The sequence below is a fragment of the Rattus rattus genome, chromosome 9, assembly GCF_011064425.1.
Source record: "Rattus rattus isolate New Zealand chromosome 9, Rrattus_CSIRO_v1, whole genome shotgun sequence".
Taxonomy (NCBI): Eukaryota; Metazoa; Chordata; class Mammalia; order Rodentia; family Muridae; genus Rattus; species Rattus rattus.
In genome coordinates, this window is record NC_046162.1 from 37,097,138 (window position 1) to 37,121,521 (window position 24,384).

Consider the following 24,384-nt stretch of genomic DNA (forward strand, 5'->3'; position numbering starts at 1 on the left):
AACTTGATGGAGGAAGGATTAATTTTGTTCAGAGTCCATCATGGCAGGAAGTGTGTAGCAGAGCAGAAGTAGATCCTCTCGCAGCAGTCAGGAAGGAGAGAGGGAATGACACTAAGGACTAGATAAACTTTCAGAAGCATGACCCCAGTGACCTGCTTTCTCCAGACAGCCTACTATACAAGGTATGCACCCCCTTCTATCTGAACCCATGTGAAACATTTTGACCATAACATCACACCCCCCACTCCCGGTCATGCGACCTCAATCTGAGAATCTTAAAAATCTTAATCCCTCCAACTTGTTTCACAGTTTTTTTGCCCAAACCCAAAGTCTCTTCTAAGACTCAGGACAAGCTCTTAGCTTGTCATTGAAGAATAAAAAAGCTGAAAGCAGCTGGGCACTGATGCCTTTACTCCCAGCACTCTGGAGGCGGAGGCAGGGAGAGCTCTGTGAGTTTGAGGCCAGCCTGGTCTACAAAGTGAGTTCCAGGCATCCAGGGCTGTTATACAGCGAAACCTTGTCTTCAAAAACTAAAACAAACGAACAAAAGAGATGAAAGGGACAGCAGGTAAATTTCCATTCTGAGTAGGAATAACGTGAGAATAGCAAAGACCAGTCAGACCAAAACAAGACAAAATTTATTGAGGCAAACATTAAGTCCTGTAGACCCGTGCCTGTGCCCAGGGCACACACATGGTATCATTCTTTTGGCTTGGGAAGATCCACCTGTATTGCCTCTTCAACTATCTTGAACTTGTTTTTGGCTTTCCTTCGCCTGTAGGGCGTTCCACATTGATGGCATCTCCATTGTATCTTCATCTTAACCTTTCACTTTACTTACCAACCTGCCCAGAGGCTGACTGCTGCAGTCTTGACCTTCCCACACATTGCCTGGTTTCTCAAGCCTTTCTTTGAAAACTCTTGGTAGAATCCTCCATGACCCAAACCTCTTTCGGTCCACATGCCTTCAAAAACATTATCACAGCCAGTGCCACAGTTGGCTGCCGGACTAAGCAGCAGCAAGACCCTTTGGGCTCTAGTTGCAGTGGTTTATGGGTGGCCAGGTAGTTGAACATGATAAAGTTAATCCTGGGAAACAGTGTATTCAGTGGCACTATGCTAAGAGGGGTCCAAGTGGCTCTTTCTTTTTCCAAAAGGAAGTTTTTTACTTACATATTTTTATTTATTTTTGAAGTACTGTCAATTGAACCTAGATCCTCTTACATAGTAAGGCCTCAACCACTGAACTATATCCAGCCCCCTATTCCCCCTGCCACACCACACCCCTGTTTTAATTTCTTATTTTGAGACAAGATCTCACTAAGTTCTCCAAGCACAGCTTGATAGACTTAGACACCCAAGTAACTGGAATTAGGCCTGTGCCAGTGGACATGATGGTGCACATCGTTAATCCCAGCACCGGGAGACTAAAATTGGTAGATCTTTATAAGGTTGAGCCTAGCCTGTGTCACTGAGTCCAGACAGAAATTTCTTCTAAATTCGTTTACAAGTTCACACTCTTACTGCTACAGGAAAGATCTGGCCAGGTCCTGATAAGCTCTTAAGATAGTTCCTAGTCATCCTGATACAGAATATTTTGTTTCCTTTAAATCAGCAGTTCTCAACCTATGTCATAACCCTTTTGGTGTTAAATGATCCTTTCACAGGGGTCATATATCAGATATTTACACTGTGATTCATAACAGTGGCAAGATTACAGTTATGATGCTACAACTAAAATAACCTTATGGTTGGTAGTCACTACAACATGAGGAACTGTATTAAAGAGTTACAGGAGAAAAAAAAAAAAGAGTTACAGATTAGGAAAGTTGAGAACCACTACTTTAAATGGTACTGGTCCTTTTTTAGAAATACTTACTTATTTATGTAAATGAGCACTTTATTTGCATCTATGCCTGCATGACAGACAGCATCAAAAGAGGGCATCAGATCCCATCATAGATGACAGTAAGCCACCATGTGGTTGCTTAGAATTGAACTCAGGACAAATGGACAATACTCTTAACCACTGAGCCATCTCTCCAGCCTAAAGTATACCCTCCTTAGTTCCAGCATCAGATTGGCTGATGAAAATAACTTAATGTATTTATATTCTTACTTTTGCTCCTAATTGTCACTATAAAGTAAAGGTCCATGGCCTGGATACTTTATTAGGCTTGAATTTCCTCTGCCTAAGTTATTTTTAAACTTGGTCTCCAGCAGTCTTAGGACATGAACAAAATGGTAAACAAGTTCTTCGGCAGAAGATAACACCGGTGACCTCTAATCCATTTGCCCACTGTCCTCTATGATGACATCTATGACCTACAAGCTGAGAACCACTGATTTAAGGGAAGCAAAGTATTCTCAAACAAAGCCTTAACAGTCCATGTTTCTATTGGTATTCTGCTCTTCAAAGTTCCAACTAAAGTAGGCCATTGAGCTGCACTTTGGATATTCTAGGACTTCAGTGTCCCACATTTCCAAGGTCTTAAATTTTCCTCCCACCAACCAGTCCCAAAAGCTTAGGAACTATTTGATGAGGTTAGCTACAGCAGTGACCCTTCTTGTCCAGCACCAGTTTTCTCTGTTATTTTCCTATCACACTGCCCCTAAGGACCAGGCATCAACAATGGTGAGAAGAGCCCACCATTGCCCCCTAGAGCTTTTCTTCCCAGCACAACACATAATTGTTCACACAAATGAGTTGTTTCTTAAAATGACTGACTTCAAGATAATTTTCATCCTCGTTTTTATTTTTTTTCAGTAATAGATGTTAGACAGCAGAAGTAGAAGAACTCCTCAAGATGGCCTTCAACGTAGTTTCCCATTTCATCTCTTAGGGAATATTCTAATGTTTGTGGCAAAAGCTAATCATAAAGTTGTATTTTTGGGAAGCAAAAAGTAAGAAAGTTGTTCTTATAAGTGAAATCTATTTATGATCATATTTATCATTTTCTTCTCATTTAGGTATTACCTAAAAAATAACATGGAGACAGAAACATTGTGTTCTGATGAAGATGCCCAGGAACTACTGAAAGAAAGCCAGCTCTCCATGCTGCAGCTCAGCACCATCGAGGTTGCCACCCAGCTGTCAATGAGGGACTTTGATTTGTTTCGTAACATTGAGCCTACTGAATATATTGATGATCTTTTTAAATTAGATTCCAAAACAGGAAATACTCACTTGAAACAGTTTGAGGATATTGTAAACCAAGAGACATTCTGGGTTGCCGCGGAGATTCTAAGTGAGTCAAACCAGCTGAAAAGAATGAAGATTATTAAACATTTTATTAAAATTGCCCTTCATTGCCGAGAATGCAAGAATTTCAATTCCATGTTTGCAATAATAAGGTAAGTTTGTATAAATACCTATATAATGACTTTTTTCTATAAAAATACCATTGAGTTCTGTTTGTCTTGTCCAACAAATATGTAGGGCATGGATCCTACCCTGATGTGTGGTTAATATACCTAGTGAGATTCTATTAAAGAAAACTAAATTTTCCTTTGTCATTGAGTATTAATCACAGACAGCTACTTGGTTAAGAGTGGGAGCTACTTCACCCTCTCAGTGCTGGGACCTTGTCTGGTTTGAACTTGTACAGGCTCTGTTCTGTGTGCATCAGTCTTGTATCTGGAAGATGGTATTCTTTTGGGGTCATCATCCTCTCTGACTTTTGCAACCTTTCCACCTCTTTCCATGAGCCCAAAGACAGCCCATTTACAACTGTGTTCCAAAGTATGTCGCTCTGCATTTGTGGGTTCCTGTGTTAGTTCCCTTCTGCTGCCAAAAAAAAAAAAAAAAAAAAAAAAAAGCCCCTCTGATAATGGCTTAGGAAGACACCGATCAATCAGAGTCTCAGGCTGGTGTGGCCCCTGGGAGTTCCTGATAGTGTTTCTGGGGATCAGGGGCGGATAAAAGAAATAGAGGTGGCTAAAACAAAAGGCTAAGAGGAAAGCTTGTTTGTTTGTTTGTTTTGTGTTTTTAAGACAGGCCCTCTTACTTATCTGTGGCTGGACTGGAATTCACTATGGAATTCACAGATGGGCCCTCAAACTCACAGAGATAGACCTGCCTCTGCCTCCTGGGTACTAGGAAAATTAATGTTAACTTTAGAATAAGCATTATTTATCTACATGGAAGCTCACAACTATTTCTAACTTCAGTTCTAGGGTATCTAATGGCTTCTTCTGCCTCTGCAGGCACCAGGCATGCATGTGGTACACATAGATACATGTAGACAGACACTCTTGCACATAAATCTTTAAAAAAATAAAATATGCTGCTAAAACCCCAAACCTATCTTGGTCTGTTTCTATGTCCTGTATCAGTGATTTAACTACAGTTGCTAGAGCACTAAAGCTTTAAGGGTCTTGAGTTCTCACAGAACTAGTCAAGTTCCTTGTTCCTTTCCTCATCCTGTCTCTGGCTGCTGCTGACTGTTTGATGTGAGCCTCAGAGTCCGTTCATTTAGGTCTTCTAAAACTGTCCTGGTAATATTTTATTGAAATTACACAGAATACATAGATTTATTTAGCAATAGCTCCTTTACCGCCAAAACACTACTACACTTCACTTTCCCTCTGTGACATTCATGGTTTTGTACATGTAAGTCTTGAACAAGTCTTTGAGTGAGTGGCATCCTGATAGTGTCTTGATCATTTGTTGCTTCTGCTAAGTATTCGACTGTGTATATGTATCAGTTCCATGTATTGGCATGGTACTTTCTTTTTCTTTTGATTTTCCTTATGGTTTTGAGTTAATATGGGGGAGGGAGGAGTTGTCTAATCTCATTTTCTTGTTTCTTTCAAATAATGATGAAGATGTAGTTTCTTCCCATTTACCTGTTTATCTTATTTGCTCCTTGTTTCCTTAAATTTATACATTAAATAATTACACATATGAGCTTCTGCATAATTGTGATTCATAATAATTGTTTTTAGTATTATTTCACTAATCACAATGCAGTCTTTAGGTTGAAAAATAGGCTATTGATTCTATTTTGTTGACTTCCTAAAAATTAGGAATGAAAATTGAATTTAAGGTTTGATTTTTTTTTTCACTTAGTTGAGATTTGAACCCAGGATCTTGCACATGCTAGACAAACATTTGGCTGCTTAGCCATACCCTCAGCCTATATGATATTTTCGTATCAAAAGTGATCATAATATAATAAATTTTAATAGTTTCACAATAATAATTACCCTACAATCTGTGTGTGTATATGTGTGTGTGTGTAATCGTGGTAAGTTTTAGCACATTGTTCTTTGATGGTCTCATAGTTTGTGAATTTAATGTCAGTTCTATGCTGGTTCATAAAATTTGGAAGCATCCTTCTTTATCCTCCTTAGGCAGGCGTTCTTTGACTGTTCTTTTACGGCATGTGGTTGTCACAGTCGTTCTGACTGAGGACTTCTGTAGCAGCTACTTATCCAGGCTCATCTGAGAGAAGCTGGGGCTCAGTTCCTAGCTAACAGGATTGGTCTTGGAAATTATTTTGCCTTTGGCTTTTTGAGTGGAGATTGGCATCCTTAGGGCTGTGTATAACTTAGTTTCTCCCTGCTGTCCTCCTGAACAGCTTCCTTTGAGTTCATCTTTACTGCCAGACTTTTTTGCTCTTATTCCAAATCAGGAATTGTTCTTTGCCTTGTAATTTTGGAGCCCTGTTGTTCAGCCTTCCTTCATTCTTCAGCTATGTGTATCTTTTTTTTTTTTTTTTTTGTACCTCTGCTTACTGCTGTTTAACCTTGGCTACTTTTTGACAATCATTCTAGTAGTTCGGGACTTGGAGAACATTTTGCATGTAGTGGTGTAGGTAAAAATCAGAAGCCTGGGAGGCAGGGGACTAAACTGTAGGAATGTTGAGGTATATTAGGTGATACAGCTCAGTGACAGCTGAATTTTGGCATGCAGCATGAAGGACTGAGGAGAGACTGCTTCCTGATGGACATGAATTATATTTCAACTTAGGGACTGTCTGAACTTGTTTAAAGTTCTCTGCAACAGGGAAAGTAGATAGATATCTGGAGACTTAGGGGACAAGATTGGAGCCTTCAGACACAGACACTTGAATCAAGAATCTCCCTCAGTCAATCATTTAAACTGTCAGGTCAGTGCTGTGTAAGCAACACTGACGCTCACGCTCCTTTTAGCTTTTGTATGAGTGCTACATTTATCTCTTACGTGCAAAGTAAAGCAATCATTATCCTACCACTGGTTCTCTGCAAGAGATTTTTATTGTTTAAGGTTTAAAGAGTCCCTTTTGTTTATTTTTCTTATAGTTCTTTTTTGTTTCAAAGTAATAAAGTGGGTCCTGCTTATTTCCCTCTCTAGATTGTGGTTGTGTACTTTATTGACCTGAACCTATACCATTTCCTTTAAATCCACTCTTAATGGTTTGTTTTGTTTTGTTTTTTCTCATTTTGACAGTGGCTTGAACCTGGCACCAGTAGCACGACTGAGAGGCACCTGGGAAAAGTTACCAAGCAAATATGAGAAACACCTTCAAGATCTACAAGACCTTTTTGATCCATCTAGAAACATGGCAAAATACAGAAATATTCTTAGTAGTCAGAGCATGCAGCCTCCAATTATTCCACTCTTCCCTGTTGTCAAGAAAGATATGACATTCCTTCATGAAGGTATTGGAAATCATTTGAAAACTAGCATGTTTAACTTTAGCTGCAGCATTTTAATCTGTTATCCATTTCGATGTAATCATTTCATGTCACTAGATATCTATACAGTCAAATGCAGTGAGTTTATGACAGGTAAAGCCACATTGTCAACAGTAACAAATCGAATGTTCACAGTATAAGTTCAGATATAGACTGACGCTACCAGACACACCTGACTTGTATTTGCTTTAAGCTTAGTGATGTTTTTTTTCCTCCCAAATTTTTAAAATTTAAATCTCACATAAGTAAACCTGTCCAAAATAAATGAACAACTAATAAAATCTGACAACATAATAAGTTTTATGGGCAAAAATTAAACATTGCCAATATCCTAGAAGCAAGCTTGCTCCCGCTCATTCCCAACCCTCCCTCCCCTCTTCCTCTCCTCAAAAGGTGACTCTTACCCTAATTTCTAGTGCCACAGTTGAGTCTCAGTTGTTCTTGAACTTTCAACAAACAGATTCACAGAATGTTTGTTTGATTTGATTTTTGGCTTATTTTGGTCAACATAGGATTAGGGAGAATCTTCACTATTGTCTAAAACTGCTTAGCTTAGTGTTCCAGGTCCTAGTGCTGTCAGTGACTCACTCTGGTTTGTGGGGTTTAAGTAGTCCCCGTAGTGTCCTGCTGTGAAGAGTGTTGTTTGTTCTCGTTGATGCTCTTTAGGCAGATATGTTCTTAATGACTAGACGACACATTCTGAGTAGACTCTGTGGGTCAACCCTTAAAAAAATGGTGTGGTGGTGATGTTGGTTTCCAGCATTGGGGGTGTTCTCTTACTGCTCATCCTTACCATTATCTTTTAAGTCCAAGCTGTTTTCACACATTACAGTAAGTGTGTGCTTATATCTTGACATGCTTGTAATTTGCACGTCTATGATTATAACTGTGTCCTGTGCAGTAACCCTTTTGACAGTTACCAGTTCGGATTCCTTGCTCATTTTGTAATAGGTTTTCTTTTTGGTTCACAATTTCTACAAGCATTCTCTTCTACATCCTGGGCATAGAATAACTTGCTCTTTGACTGTTTTAAGGTTATTTTTTGATGAGTAGAAATTCTTAGCTAAAACGTTTTTGGGGGGTTTTTGTTTGTTTGTTTGTCTTTTGATCTTTTACCATTAGAGTTCATTTACAGTCTATTTAATGGTATTTTTCCTACTCTGTTCCCTTAGTTACCTGTACAACTTTTCAATTTTTTTTTTTACTGTTAACACCGATGATGTAAGTGTCAGTGTGTTTGCCAGTATTCATGAGTGTTGTGTTGTTTCAGGCCATGTGAAAAACTTAAGACTATTCAAGCTTCATTTACTCTTCGCCTGTCTTCTTCACCCATTGTGCTGTCAGTCCGACATTGTTTTCCTGTCAGTTACTAAAATCAGTGTTTAATCTCGCATGTGTCTATTTGTGCTTGCTGCTGTTTCTTTCATCCTGCGTTTCTGTGTGTGCACATGACTAGTGCACTCTGTGGTTTTGAGGGCTTTGGTGGTTAGTTGTTGAGGAGTTTGATTTTGTTTGGTATATCAGACACCATTATTACCTTAAAGTGATGGAGATATCAATTTCTGTTCATCTGAAGGCCAAGACCTCAGTTTCAGAAGTGTGGTTTGGATTGGCAGCTGCTCTCCTTCAGCATTTTGAAGTAGCAGCCATTCTTTTCTGGCTCCCATTGTCACTGTTGAGACGTCAACCGCAGTCTTCCTGTTACTCTTTTCACTGCCTCTGCTGATAGCTGCAGTTGTGGCCTTCTCATACTTTGCTGTTTTGTTAGGTTTTATGAGGTGTGAGGTTTGTAATTTTGTTTCATTGTAGTTGTGATTTACATTTCTGGTCATATTGAAATAGATTACCTTCCTCAGTTTTGGAACATACTGTATAGTTAGGTGTTTATTTGCCCATTTCTGGCATCAGTTTTGGGGTTCTGGTTTCACTTTTGTCTGACTTGACACCGTGCCTTGTTAGCCTCACATCTTCCTGCAGATTGTCCTTTTGTGCTGTACTCCGAGTAGTGTTGTTCTTCACACTCCTTCTCTTCAGCTGTGTACAGTCAATTAAACCTGTCACTGAATTCCTTCTTTAATTCATTGTTTTTCAGTTTTACTACTTCTTTTGTTTCATATTCTCTGTTAAAGTATTGGTTTTGTATCTTTGAACATGTTTAAAACGGGTATTTCATGGTTTCTCTATAGTGACTCTGCAGTCTGAGTCTTCTCTGCTTCTCTTTCTGGGCCCTCTTTCACATCTTGTTTTGTTCAGGTTCATTTTTTTCTTGATGCACATTGGTGTTTTAATTTTTGGTTTTTTGTTCATTTATTTGTTTGTTTAGAGAACAGTGGAAAAGTTATGCCCAAAAATCGGAAATTTATGACTAATAAGGATTAAACTTTGCTCAGTTAAGACTGTTATTAATCCCAATTTTTTTAAGATTTATATATATGTATAATATATAATATAATATATATAATAAATATATACACTGTAACTCTCTTCAGACACACCAGAAGAGGGCATCAGATCCCATTGTAGATGGTTGTGAGCCACCATGTGGTTTCTGGGAATTGAGCTTAGTACCTCTGGAAGAGCAGTCAGTTACCTCTGAGCCATCTCGCCAGCCCCAATCCCAAATGTTTTTCATTTATTTCCAAGTTTTTAGGCTTTATTCCAGTCTGCATTTGGTTCATCCTTATCCCCAGGATGCAGTCAGATTCCCAAAGTAAAACATTGAAGTTTAATTGGATTTAATTGATTTTATTCTTCTTACCTCAAAACACAGACGGGCTCTACTCAGTTCTTGTTTCAGCTCCATGTGCCTTGTCTGCCCTTGCTAATTGTCATCAGCAGAGAGTGTCTTCTAGTTGCCTAGTCTTCCTGCCTCAGAATTTCATCATCACCACATTACATAAGAAAAGATCCTCACAGACTTCTGACATACTCTTATAACATTTGAGCATGATTGGTGTTGTTTTGTTTCCAGCTGGCATTGAGGCCACGAACCATTCCTGTGACCAGTGCACAGGTGCCACTTACTGTGAAAAGGATGTGATCTAAACCCATAGAGCTCTCAGACTTGGCTTCAGGGCCTTCATTGTTAGAAAAGCTGGGTTGCACTAACAGTTACAGACAGGTGTAGTTAAATGCTACTGTGGTCAGGCAGACAGACTTAGGACATTTTCGCCTGATGATTTGGACTAAGTAAGACAATACATGGGCTCCATATGGCCTCATAACTAATCTCTTCAGGAAAAGTGGACAGTCTTCAAATTTGTAAATTAAAGAACTTACACACAGTTATTTTCATACCAGTGATTAAAGTCTCAGTGACAAATTCAGATTCTGAGAGAGAAAAAGTGAATGTGGGGCCAGAAATTATCCTTATGACATAGCTACCTTAGTTTTAGCTAATTATTGCCATTTGAGAAAGAAATCCAGTTTTACTTAATCTCCCACTGTTTACTCCTATGAGTGTATCTACTACTTCTTAAATAATTTTATTTATTTTAAAAATTATAAATCAAAAAAAAAATTGTAGGCCGACTTAATTATTAGTAAGTAAGTAGGCCCAACAGTGCCCTTGTCAAGTGGCTAGCCTAAGTTTTCAGGTGCTATAGATCCTTCCAATAGACCAAACCATGTACAGAACAAGATTATATGCTGTGTAACTTGTGTACGTGCCTATGAGATACTGAACCAGCTTTAGCAGCCATAGATAGTCACTCTCTGAATTCAGAGTCGTCATTCCCTCAGGAAACACAGCTCTTAGAAGCTCAGTCCCTGGAGTCAGGGGGAACCATCTATGAATTTATCAAGTCTTAAAAGGGAGTGGGGGGAACACTTTGGTAAAGCAAGCTTATTCAGTTATTACTCAGTAATAACTGAACTTGTGCTACTTGGAGATAAAATTATAACTATGAAAGTTTTAAAAAATATATTTCATAGGAAATGACTCCAAAGTAGATGGCTTAGTAAACTTCGAGAAGCTAAGAATGATTGCCAAGGAAATCCGTCATATTATTCGAATGACTTCTGCTAACATGGACCCTGCCATGATGTTTCGCCAGAGGTATGACATGGAAATCACGTACGGGTAGCATCAGGGTGGTGAGGTAATGATGTCTGTCCTTTGTTGTGTACTGTGCTAAGTGTTGTATACACATCAGTCTCCAGTAGTCTTTCATTACGGTAATTCTCACAGGTAAACAATATTCAACTTCCCTTTACAGCTGAAGAAATTGAATCCCAAGCAGTTTTGTTTTATTTTTAATTCATATATGATTGCCTGCATGTGTGTCTGTGTGTCACATGTGCAATGCTTGCAGGTCCAGAAGAGGGTGTGGGCCTCTCTGGAGCTAGAGTTGGAGATGCTTGTGAGTTACCATGTAAGTGCTGGGAATTGAACTCGGTCCTCTGCAAAAGAGCTCAGTGCCCTTAACTGCTGAGCCATGTCTCTAGGCCTTCAAACAGTTTTTGTATAACTTACTAAGATTTGAGCCCTAGTTTTTCCAATGACTTTTCTGACTGTACAAGTAGTTCTGTATGGTTGTTATATATAAAGTACCAACAAGCAAATAAAAGAATATTGAGTTCCCTGAAATCCTCTGAATGCAAATTGTCTCATCTGTTTTCTAACCTAAGTAGTAAAGAATCATTCTGCTTCTCTCTCTTTTTTATTTTTTTTTTCCCCAGAGCTGGGGACCAAACCCAGGGCCTTGCACTTGCTAGGCAAGCGCTCTACCACTGAGCTAAATCCCCAACCCCTCTGCTTCTCTTTTAAAGTCCTAACTGGTACTTCAGTTTTCTAAAACATTTCTTTTCCAAAAGTTACACTGTAACTGCTTGCATGTAAGCTCTTTCCCAGAAATTACATTTATCCATGCTACAGCCTTTTTTTTTTCTTTTAACTAAGATTTATTTATTTTATGTGTATGAATACACTGTCACTGTCTTCCAACACACCAGAAAGAAGGCATCAGATCCTATTGCAGATTGTTGTGGGCCACCATGTAGTTGCTGGGAATTGAACTCAGAACCTCTGGAAGAGCAGTCAGTGCTCTTAACCATGAGCCATCTCTCTAGCCCTACCACGCTGCACCTTGATTAGAGTTTCATTTATCTTTTAATTTTACCTGAGAATTTTTTTGGACTCACTACATAACTGAGGCTGGTCTAGAACTCATGATTTTGCCTCCACTTTGAATTGCTGGTATTACAGGTGTACACAGCCATACTCAAAACGAGAATGCTTTTTTGATAATTTGTGTACTAAAAAGGCTGCTACAGATTTATGTATAGAGTTTATAGGAAGTGTGTTGTTAAGCTGTTCCCAGTAATTTTTATAATCTTCAGCATGTAAGTAGACATTACAGTGTATTTTTTTTTTAAATCAGATTTTCCTTTTGGACCTCTCCAAATAGGGCATTAATTAATAAATAAAATAATTTTAAGTACATATAATTGCTGTGCTTTTAAAATATATATATTCTAGGAAAATAGAAATGCTTGATTCTTTATAGTCAGTGCGTGTCAGGTTGAGTTTGGCTGGGGAGGCATCGCTTTCACTTGCTTCACTTACATCGCCGTGGAGCACTCACTGCTTCCCTAGTAGACGATCTCGTGTTGGCTCTAGTTGAGAGATTCTCAGAGTAGTGGAGAAGGAGTGCCAGATCTCTTCCCATCTCTTTTCTCTCTCTTGGTAATGTAATGAAACGTCACTTCTCCAGAATGTAGAAACAAAAACCAGTAAGAACCAGGGACCAAAGCACACCTGGAGGAGGCTTGTCTGTTTTTGTTTTTGTTGAATGTCCTAGTACAGTGGACTTTCTACTGTCTCTTGTCTTATGTGACCCTCCATCTACTCATGCATGTTTTCACTCTAGTGCCTGAAGACAACAAATTAGTTACCCGCCAAATCATTTGGTAGCGTATGAAGGTGCAGCTGTACTTCCAAATTAACATAAGAGGGCAGGGGAGAACTCACTCAGTAAGGTGCTTGCAGTGAAAACTTGAGTCCTTGTCAGTCCCCAGCATCATGTAAGTTGACTAACTAACCAGCCAATGAAAAGAATCCTGTTGGGGGAGGGGAGGGACAAGTTTATGACACCTTAGGAACAACCCCAAAGGCTGACCTCTGCCTTAAACACACATAAATGTGCACACATAACCCGCATACATGCACACAAACATACAATTAAAAAGCTGTTTGCTTGGGAATAACCTGGGTTGGGTAAGAAGTGCATGGGGAAATAAATATATTTATCCTAGTTCAGTTGTTTCCACCAGTACCTAAGTTATTAGGATCTCATTGTGTTCCCAGACTGGCTTGGAATTCCTCCCATGTCATAGTACATATGTGCACACCACCATCCTGCTCTCATATGTTTTTATTTTCAAAGTTGGATTTGCTAATCAATTTTTTTTGTACAATATTTGATTAGAGAAATTTCTTCACTTAAAAATGGATTTGTCTATCTGTATGTTCCTTGTAATCTTTCAGTATTTAAATGAGTGGATCCAAAAGTATGTCTAAACTCTGATCTTAAGACCAGTTCCTACACTTCCCAAAACAGAGTCGAAAGTTTGCAGTGAACAAATGGCATCCCGTGCTTAATAACATCAACTTACAATGGCGGGCGGTGGTGGCTCACACCTTTGATTCCAGCACTCAGGAAGCAGAGGCAGGCGGATCTCCCTGCATGTGAGGTCAGCCTGGTCTACTGAACAAGTTCCAGGACATCCAGGGCTATATAGAGAAACCCTTTCTTAGAAAACAAACAAAAACAAAAACAAAAATCAACTAATGACTAGACAGGTATTAAAAGTGCATTTCATCTAAAAGCATGTTTTAAAGTACATGCTATCGAGGGGTTTGGCCTTCAGGACTCAATGCGTCCTTCCCATTCCTTCATTTCATTAGAGCCATTTTTTACTGTTAAGATATGATTTTTTTTCCTGGTAAATTTTTCTGTTCTGTTCTGTCTGCATAAATTCTCTGACTCTCAACTGTTGTCTTTTTCTGTGCTTTCCTATTCAAATACATGCTTCAATGTTTGTGGCTCTTGCTTACAGGAAGAAGAGGTGGCGGAGTCTGGGGTAAGTGGGGAAATGAACAGCTGGAATGAAGGTTGTGCAACTCTTAACATGTGCTGCATCCTTTTCATTAATGCACGCAGATCAGATGGCATGCCTTCTCTTAACTCCGTCAGCCTACACCTGACAGACGCCTTTGCTAACACGGTGGAAGTAGTGATGGGACAGCCTTGTGTCGGTCTCCGTTTCATTTGTTTGTTTTTTCATTATTGGCATTCTGTAATCCCTTTTTAGATTTGAATTTAACAGATTCATGAGATGTAGATGATAACAAATACGTGTTGCATTTTCCTGTGTCCTTACACTGCTGTAAGCTGTCTAAATGAGTAACCTGCAAAAGTCCCCTCTTACCCTGTGAACTGGTGTTATCCCCACGGTGTGGGTGGGGAAGGTAACGTGCCCAGTCTTACACCTTTTGATGGGGATCCAAGCCTAGACAGTCTGCTGTAAAAGCTGACCACACCTTCTCTAATTTCAGTGCCTATTTTATGAAAGTGAACATACATTTTAGTGTGTAAAAGGCCTGTTTGTAAGGGTTGCATTTCCCATTAGTTTTGCAGAGAAGCATCTTTATTTGATCTGTATTGTATAAGTGAATAGAATTTTTAAACCCCTCATCAGATCCACTGAATGCCTGAAACTTGAATCTTAGATTGAAATTTACTTTAAGTCTCCATTGCCTTTGTATAAAGATTCCCTTGGCTCCCAAAAACTTAACTACTCAGTCTTTTGTGGTTTAAGTAGGTTCTGGACTCTGAGTTCTACATTGCTAGCCATCTGGTTTAGAGCCACAGGCAGTTAAAGATCTTATGCATCATTTCCCTAGACCTTTCATTTTAAATGAGAGAAGAGTTGGTACTGTAGGTGCATGGAATTGCATACATACGGAGAATGCAGATAGAATTTTGATGTTTAAAACCAATGAATTGTGAGGCTAGATACTTAGGCTACATATAAGAATTTTTTGGCCATATCTTTGAGTCGTATTCGTAGTCTTGTTTTTCATTTGGTGAACTTGACTTTCCTCCTCTGGTGTGTTTGTGTGTTTTCTTCTGTGTCATACATTTGTGTCTTGGTCTTCCCTGGTTCTTCTTACTGGAAGTAGAAATTGATGTCATTACTACTTCAGCAGACATCTTCTGACCTAGTGACAGAGCTACAGCAGGCAGCTGCAGCTGTTGAGCCGGTAGGTCCAGTCCTGTCAGATTTGGGGCTTGCAGACATCAGGTGTTTTTATTCACATCAGTATTTGATGCTTTGGCAGTAGTTCAGAAGACACTATATTATCCTCTGTCAGTCTCATGCATTAGAACTTTATAGGTTTGTTTACAAGCTGGCTTTTTTATTTTAGATAACAACTAAAATAAGATTAATAATTGCTAGCATTAAAATTTTGTTTATCAGTGTTAAGGCTTTGTTTCACTGAGTTTGATCCCTGGTATGCACATGAAGGTTGGAGATAACCAATTCCATACAGCAGTCTGTGACTCCACAGATCCACTGTAGCATACACAGCACACTCACACAATAATAGTCACCACATTATGAGATGTTTTATCTGTGTACCAAGAAAAGCCAGTGCAGTACCTTGTTTGTTTGAGCTTCTTGAAATGCTTCATGTGTCTGGATGCCAGTGGGGTCTTGGGACTTGCCCAGCACGGAGAGGAGAGTTGGAGGGTCATGGCTGACAGGATAGCCAGCAGAGATGGCAAGGAATCAGCAAAGGGAGGGAGGGAGTCAAGCAATGGTCAGGGGAACTTACAGCCCTGACTGTCCAACAATCCGGCCATTTTTACTACTACTCTGTCTTACTAGCAACCAGGTGCTTCTATATTTATATAAGCTTCACAGAATAAAGACAGACTAATGATATCCAAGTAGTACTTTTTATTACATGTCCAGGGTTACAAGTTCAGTCACAATTAGAAAATACAAACAGAATGGGTTATTCTTGTTATTCTTAGCCCTATAACTCCAAATTAAAGAAAATATCTGAACTGGTCTTTCTATGAATAGCAAACACTAATACCTAACCTTTTACGATGTGTTTCATCGTCTACACTATAAAGTAGGAAACGCTTGTTTTAGTCAACCTATCTTATTCACTTGAGTTCTATTCCTCCAGGGGTGTACCCTGTAGGACCCCTTTCTTTAAACTATATTTTCAAAGAGCTCCAAGCTTAAAATGAAAAGAGACCTTGAATCTGAAACCTATTCTCCTGGCCAGTAAGAGTATGTCAGTTGTGTCTGTTTACCCTGCACCAATTATGCTGCTAGAGTTTGCTCAGGGGCAGCTACCCCAAGCAGATTCCTGGAATAATGGCCTCATCTAGTTATGTGCTTATCTGTGCATAAGGTGGACTTCCAAATAGTGGCCAGATAGAGTTAATTTTAGGATTTTCCTAAAAAGACTCAGATGCAGTCTTTCTCAGGAAAAGACATAAAATGAATCATAATGCAGAAAGTCTCCAAGAGTGCAGCACACAGAGACCAAAACCCAGAAGAGAGAGAGCAGGACAACAGGCGTAGCAGTACACTCAGCTTTGCTGGAACTGTCAGGCCGCTGTGCTAGTGTCGTGATTCTCGCCATCTGAACTGAGTTATGTGTTCCTCATGTAACACCTTTATACAGACATAAAAAGGGAAATATAAGGAAACTTCATACTCAAAAGTTGAATCTTCTAGATCATTTTTGGAATCCCCAGTACCTGCCCCTTGTCCCTGCTTGTGTGGAGTGTACACAGTACTACCCTCTGTACCACCAGTATAGTGGTCACCCATGACTTAAGGATAAATGTAAAAGAAGGCAGAGCTGACCCTGTCGGCATCCAGTCTGGCCCAGCACACAGTTATGTTAGATATTTACTGAATTTTTCAGGTTCTTAAAGGTTAAAGGGTAATTCGCTAATTACTAGATTTTTCTTCCAAACCATTCTGCAGATTTTGCAGTCTTTTCTCTAGGTTGCCTGCAGCCACATCACCATTTCTACCTGACTCTCAACTAAAAGTCATCAGGGTGCCAGGAGGTTATTATTCCAAATGCCTTTAATCCCAGCAGTCGGGATGTAGGAGCAGGTAGATCTCTGAGCTCAAGGACATCCAGGGCTACACAGAGGAAACTGTCTTTAAAACAAAACCATATAAAATGCAAGCTATAACCCTACTGTTTCCTTCCTTTTTTTTTTTTTTTTTTTTTAAAAGAATTGTTGGGGTTTTTGGTTGGTTTGGTTTTTTATTTCAGTAACCTCCAAAATAGGTTTATTTATGACATTTCATGCATGTATCACTGTGGTTTGTCTCCTTTCCCCCTCTCTCCTGGGAACCCTACTTCAAAATTCTTAAAAATGTAACAACAACAAAAAAAAAAAAAAAAAACCACCAGTAACAGATTTTCAGTTTTGCCTTATGTGATTTACAGTGCAAACATTAAGATTTGGTGTCTGTTTTAAGCTGGGTGTGTGAGCACACAAGTAGCCCATGTTTTAGAATCTTTTCTGGAAATAAGATACTAATACTAACAATAGAGAAAAAGATTAAAGACCATTTGACTGCAAGCCTGGAGTCATGAGTGCTACCTAGAGTCCACATAAAGGTAGGAGGAGAGAAACACTCCTCAGACCTCACCGTCTTGCTGGGGCATCTTCCCACCACTGCACACACATGGCAACAAGTAAATAATCCTGTAAGCACTGAATTTGCTGGCCTGTTAGAAGTGACCTGCTACGTAACAGTTGCTACCTTCCATTGGTTCTGGGTATGCATCCTATAAGCAGGCTTGACGGAAAAGCTGGGGTGGGTAAAGCAGCTTACTTGAGTAGTATCATTCTAAGACCCAGTGTGAAGTCCCGTCATGTGCAGGAGTGTTACAAGGGCAGAATCTCAGCTAATTCTAGAATGCAGGTAATGTCTGACTACATTGTATCTGCAGAGATGGTAGCAATTTTTTACTGAGTTTCTGATCTCTCACTATACTGGGTTGAAATGTTATTTTCAGATAATATCTTGGTTCTCTTTAAGTTTTGGTCAAAATATGGTTGCTGGTAAAATTAGTCTCTATGTTTGGAATGACCCTGCTGTCACAAAATGATGTTTTTAATAGCATACTGCAAGCAGTCCAGGTAATAAAGCTGCTCTATTTGCCTTTGAGGAAGGACTGAGAACAAATTCATCCTGACCCAGACTCTTGCCACATCTTACAGTGTGCATGGCCTAAGAGGAGCAGAGGAAAGCTCTTGTTAGCACAGTGGGTTAGCCGTGGGTTGCATAGGCACACAAAGATTGTAATAGGATATGTTACTCAGGGGGGAACTGGTGTCTTACCCTTTTGAAATCCACGTTTGACAGATCTTGTTCTTAATTGAGAACATTGCCATCTGTGCCAAATTACTTTGCATTAATGCTTTTCATCTTTTAACTCATTTACATCAGCATGCAATAGCATTAACCGAAAAAATACTTGAATCTTCATTCTTTCGTGCTGAATTCTCATCTTCACAGGCTCTCATTATAGTTTCCATCTTCTTACAGGTCATTGAGTCAAGGCAGCACAAATTCTAACATGCTAGATGTTCAGGGAGGGGCTCACAAAAAAAGAGCACGCCGCAGCTCACTGCTGAATGCCAAGAAACTGTATGAAGATGCCCAAATGGCAAGGAAAGTGAAACAGTATCTTTCTAGTCTGGACATAGACACAGACGAGGAGAAGTTCCAGATGATGTCACTGCAGTGGGAGCCTGCATATGGTACCTGTGAGTACTTTTCTTTTGTGTCACACTGGTGAGCAAAGCAAAATAGACATTGTGATCTTCAGAATTAGTGCTGATTTCATTTGCAAAGATGACTGCTGTCCTCCAGCAGCCTGGTCTGCTCATGAGATACTGAGTCCCATGCAGCCCTTAAATAACTGAAGGACGGAGAAGGGTAAATAGTTCTTCCTTTAAAGGCTTTATAAATACATTTGGGGGGGGGGTGTTTTAAATTGAAGCATTGCCAGGCAGTGGTGGTGAACTTGACAGGCAGAGGCAGGCAGATCTCTGAGTTCAAGGCCAACCTGGTCTACAGAGTGAGTTCCAGGACAGCCAGGGCTACACAGAGAAACCCTTGCTTTTCTTTTTTCTTTTCTTTTTTTTTTTTTAAATAGGAATATTAATGTAGCTTTAAAAAGGAGAGGAGATAATACACAGTCACTGGAGAGCTAGCTCATGTGTTAAGAGCACTTGCTGCTCTCATAGAACCTGAGGTCAGTTTCCAACACTTATATGGTGTCACACAACTGTCCCGCATCCCAATTCCAGAGGATTTAATGCCCTCTTCTAGACTCCATGGGCACTACAAAAACATGGTACACAAACATGCATGCAGAAAAAAAAAAACACCCATACACAACATAGGAGTAAATTTTTTTATCGGAACATTGTAGAAAATACTGTTTGAGAATACTGTTGCCCTCGCTTTTAAATGAAAAGTAACATCAATATTAGGCTAAAATTACTAACTATAAAGCTTAGGGGTTTGGTTAAACACTAGCAGTGACAACTTACCAGTAAGATACAAGAGAAAGTAAACACATTCTGACACTGTGGAAGAGATTTTCTCCTCACTACTAACACCTCAGAGTCTACCACCCAGTGCTCTGCTCAGTATGTACTGTACCCCAAGAAGCACCCTGTCCAGTGCTGCCTTCATTAAGTGCAGGCTTCAGAGCACATGTCTCTGGGTTAGGAAAACTGAGTTATAGGAGGTGAAGTTGAAAGAAGATACTACTTAATGGTAAATTAAATGTTATAAGAATAGCATAATGGAATTGCAAGTTTTCTATTGACAGAGGGGAATGGTATTCTTTGTGTGCCTAAAACTCGATAAATGTGTTGGTATTTCCATACTAATATAGTAGCTCGCCAGCTGAACAGAGAAACAACTACCAAGCTTAAACAATACAATGAATTTAAACTACTGGGTAAAGAGAGTTATTCAATGTATCGTATATTAGCAAGAGTCAGGCATAGTGGTATGTTATTCCCACCAGACAAAAATAAGAGCACTGTCACAATTTCTGAGCCAAATTTGAAGCAAGTTTCATTAAATACTGACCAGAACAATGGGCACTGGCCCATACCCAAGATTCCCAGAAAAAAAATGGCTTCAAATTATGTTAGTGAGGTGCTTATAAAGGCAAAACCCACAATATGTACTTTCAGGACAAGCATACATCCTAACGTACTTTATACCAAGGCACCTCCTACCTATATGTGATCAGACACTTTCTGTGCAGTTGGTGGAAACAACTTTGTTTACAGAAGGGAACATACATGGTTTGTTACATGAACAGCTTCCAGTATTCGGTAAATTGTCTGTCCTCAGACAAGTGGAGTTTACAGGTTAGAGGCAGTTTTATTTTATAGATCTCTTAAGCACAGTAATTAATATTAGGGGCATAACTTTAGCCCTCCAGGTATTCTCCAGTGATGAACAGTACTTGAGCGTCTGAGACGGAATAGTGTATGTCCATGGTCAGACTGGGCTGCATAATTAAGGCCTGTTTCAAAAGAGAGCGAGGATACATTGGATACTTCTACTGAAGAAAATTAGTGGGGTGTGCTTGCACTGACACCAAACAGAGCAGAGGCTGACCTGATAGAAATCCCAAGCCTCTGGCATGGAAGACTGGGAAATACACAGGGGAGGCAGGCCGGTAGTCATGGCTCTACAGGCCTGGAGTACGAGGAGTTGTGAGGAGAAGGAAGGTAGTAGTTTACATTTCCATGTTAGTATCACGCCGCTGTGGTCCAGAGAATGGCTAGTGGCACACCTGAGTTGATCCAGCGAGAGAATTTCAGTCATATAGATGTGAGTGTGACCTTGGCCTCAGGAGATTCAAGAATTTAAGAAGCAACAGCTTATTCCACAGCAATTTCAGAGTTTAAATTTCTTTTATGAAAATAATCTTTGATAATTTTTTTGTATAAAAATGTGTGGTTTTTAAGCAACTACTTGTCATTGCTAATGGTCTTGCCTTAAAAATCTGCAGTTGCCTGACCATTCTCTTTTTTGTTGTAGTGACAAAGAGCTTAACTGAAAAAAAGTCAGCCAGATCATCTGAGATGTCTCCTGTGCCACTGAGGTCAGCTGGCCACACAGCTAAAGTCCACTCGCACCAGCCACACAGAGTGAGCCAGGTGCTTCAGGTGCCAGCAGTTAACCTGCACCCCATCCGGAAGAAAGGACAAACCAAAGACCATGTGCTGAGTGAGTGCTCATAGCCCTAAACCCATTTTACTCTTAATTTCCAAAGGTAATTAGCTAAGTACTAACAAGAATATGGTCATGGCTTCATGAGTCAAAAAGGTTTCATTTTACTTCAACATATTTGATGACAGCATGTTTTAAATACTGGTGGTGGGATTTGTATACTACTAAAATCTGTTTATCATCAGAAATCTTACACAATTGTACATCTTGAATATCTACATCAAATCTTAGGTAATACATCAATCAAGCTGAAGTCCATTCTGCATTCAAAGCTGTATTTCAGATACTACAGATGCAAGCCTCCAAAAGCTATGAGGATCAAAGTGTTTATTATGAAATAAACAATTATTAATGCCTCCTCCAGAAAACCTCATTAGGAGAAATGTACTTGTATAAAGTAAACAAGAATTCAGGACTGGAGCAATGGCTCAGTGGGTAAGAGCACTGGCTGCTCTTCCAGAGGGCCTGGTTTGATTGCCTACATCCACAGGATAGCCCACAACTATCTGTAACTCTAGTTCCAGGGGATCCAGCATCCTTTCCTGGCCTCTATGACCACTGTACACATGTGATACACAGACACACAGGCAGTCAGAACACCTATAAATGCACACACACATATACACATTTTATTCACTTTACATCCACATCTCAGCCTTTCATCCCTCCTTTCCTCTCAGTCTCACTGTTGCAAATTCATCCACTCTATTACCCTCCTCCCTTTCTTCTCAGAGAAAGGGAACACCCCTCCGCCCCCTATACCACCCTGCCCTGGGCCATCCATTCACCACGGGCCTAAACACATCCTCTCCCAGGCAGTCCAGTTAGGGGAAGGGGCCCCAGTGGCAGGCAACTGAGTCAGAGACAACCTCCACTCCACTTGTTAGGGAATCCACATGAAGACCAAGGTACACGTCTACAAATGTGTAGGGGGTCTGGGTCCAGCCCCTACATATTCTTTGGTTGGTAATTTAGTCTTTATGAGCCCCCATGGGCTCAGGTTACTTCACTCTGTAGGTCTCCTTGTAATGTCCTTGACCCCTCCAGCTCCCTCAGTCCTATCCCCCTCTCTTCCACAAGACTCCCCAAGCTCTGCCTGATGTTTGGCTGTGGGTCTCTGCATCTGTTTCCATCACCTGCCAGATGAAGCCTCTCAGGAGACAGTTATACTAGGTTTCTGCAAGCACAGCAGAGTATCATTATAGTGTCAGGGGTTGGCTCTCTCCCATAGGTCTCAAATTATGCCAGTTGTTGGTAGGCTGCTCTCTCAATCTCTGCTCAGTCTTTATCCCTGCATATCTTACAGGCAGGACAAAATCAAGGTTGAAGGTTTTGTGGGTGGATTATTGTCCTCCTCCCTCCCCTGGAAGTCCCACCTGACTACAGGAGATGACCACCTCAGACTCCATAACCCCCATTGATAGGAGTCTCAGCTAGGGTCAGCCCCATAGACTCCTTGGAAAATTTTTAATTTGAACTAAATGTAGAAGGATAGAGAGATTGCTCAGTGATTAAGGAATACTGCTTTCATGAGAACCCAAGTTAGATTCCCAGCACATCAGGTGGCACACAACTGTCTATAGCTTGAGTTCCAGATAATCAGTCTCTGGCCTCCTTGGGCATCTATATTTTCTTATTCTCTTATTCTTTATTATGTGTCAGACACCCAGACACATAATAAAATAAATCTTTGTGGTTGGTTTTGGGGTTTGTGTTTTGTTTAAATAACAGGGCTAGAGAGATGGCACAGTGGTTAATAAGCACTTTGCATAGGGATCTGAGTTTGCTTCCCAGAACCCATATAATGACTCACAACACTCTGTGACTTCATTTCCAGGGGATCAAATGCCTCTCTGACGTCTGTGGGCACCAGACACACATGTGGCACACATACATGCAGGCAAAACATTAATACACATAAAATAATAAATCTAAAAAAGTTTTTAAAGATAAAGAAAGTATAATCTACAACTCTTGTTTTCCCTGTTGAGCCATATAGATATTATTGGAATTACATTTATTTGGCGTTTTAACAATATCTCTGCATTTTTATATATGAAGCTGGATTACCTTTGTTTCCTATTATTATTAACATGGTCCATGTATTATACATATTATGTGCTTAGTAGAAGTATGTGATTTGATTTGATTTGATTTGATTTGATTTGATGGGAGAATACAGAATTGAATAAAAAAATGGCCAGGGTTTCGATCTAGTGTCAGTGTAGACACAAATTACTTCTCTATTAGGTGTGTGCTAACACAGTATACTAAAAGAAACAAATGAAACCTTTAACAAAGGCAGGGATAATGTTTGCTATCTGTAAGGAGCTACACACACTTTGGTTTACTACAGATAAGAGACAGTAACTGGGGTTGGGGATTTAGCTCAGTGGTAGAGCGCTTGCCTAGGAAGCGCAAGGCCCTGGGTTCGGTCCCCAGCCCCGAAAAAAAAAAAAAAAAAAGAGACAGTAACTGAAAGTCGGGGTTGGGGATTTGACTTGGTAGTTGAGTGCTTGACTAGTGTACACAAAGGTCAGCCCAGTTCCCAGCAGCATGCATACACACACATGCATACACACGCACAAATAAGCATTTGAAGCTCACATTTAACACTGAGTTTTAGACACAGTCTGATCTATTTATAAAAAGATAAAGAGGAGGGGGTGGGGTGGTGTAGTATGGGGAGGGGGTGCCTCGGTGGGCCCATGCTGAGGCATTTCTCCCTCCTGAGGGACCAGCCACAGCACAGTATAGTATAGAATAGAGTTTATTCAGGGCATGGGGCGGCGGGCGTTAAGAAGGTAGTAGAGGCAGGGGTGGGGGGGAAGAGAAGAGAAGTAGAGGCCTGCCATGAGCACATGGAGGAGGGGGAAGGGATGAGAGGACAGAACAGGAAAGGGAAGAGCAAGAGAGGAGGGGCGAGAGAGAGAAGTGGACAAGCAGCCCCTTTTATAGTGAGTCAGGCCTACTTGGCTGTTGCTAGATAACTGGGGTGGAGCTTAGACAGATGCTAGCACTGTCCATCTTTATTAACTTTATATACTTACTTGGTCTTCATAATACCCTATGAGATGAGATGTAGAATGAGACAGCCTCATTCTACATGGATTCTTAGTGATTTACGCAGTGCCAGTACATAGTCAGTCTGGCATGATCCTAGGCAGGTTGGCTCTAAAATTCTTGCTTTTTAACCACCAAACTAAACAGCCTCCCAAGGATGTGAGAAGTAAAGCCATAATATGTGTAGGTTTTAGAGGTGACAAACAAAATTTGTCACTGGGGAACCACTAAAAAGATTGGAAATCTTACATGGTATACACCCCTCTAATTCTAACACTTGGGAGACTGAAGCAGGGGGATTGCACGTTCAGT

General features: G+C 40.1%; 1 protein-coding gene across 6 annotated transcripts in view; it reads left to right on the top strand.

Moving 5' to 3' along the window:
• Rapgef6 (Rap guanine nucleotide exchange factor 6) overlaps positions 1–24,384 on the top strand; it is a 162,928-nt gene that overhangs the window by 122,885 nt on the left and 15,659 nt on the right. For 3 of the 6 annotated variants that reach the window (XM_032911944.1, XM_032911940.1, XM_032911945.1), the window contains 6 exons: positions 2,971–3,354; positions 6,434–6,645; positions 10,615–10,738; positions 13,741–13,764; positions 18,289–18,509; positions 20,818–21,006. In XM_032911944.1, the coding sequence (XP_032767835.1) occupies positions 2,971–3,354; positions 6,434–6,645; positions 10,615–10,738; positions 13,741–13,764; positions 18,289–18,509; positions 20,818–21,006 (1,154 nt within the window). The remainder of the gene's footprint in view (positions 1–2,970; positions 3,355–6,433; positions 6,646–10,614; positions 10,739–13,740; positions 13,765–18,288; positions 18,510–20,817; positions 21,007–24,384) is intronic. The other 3 variants (XM_032911941.1, XM_032911943.1, XM_032911946.1) reach the window with 1 other exon arrangement.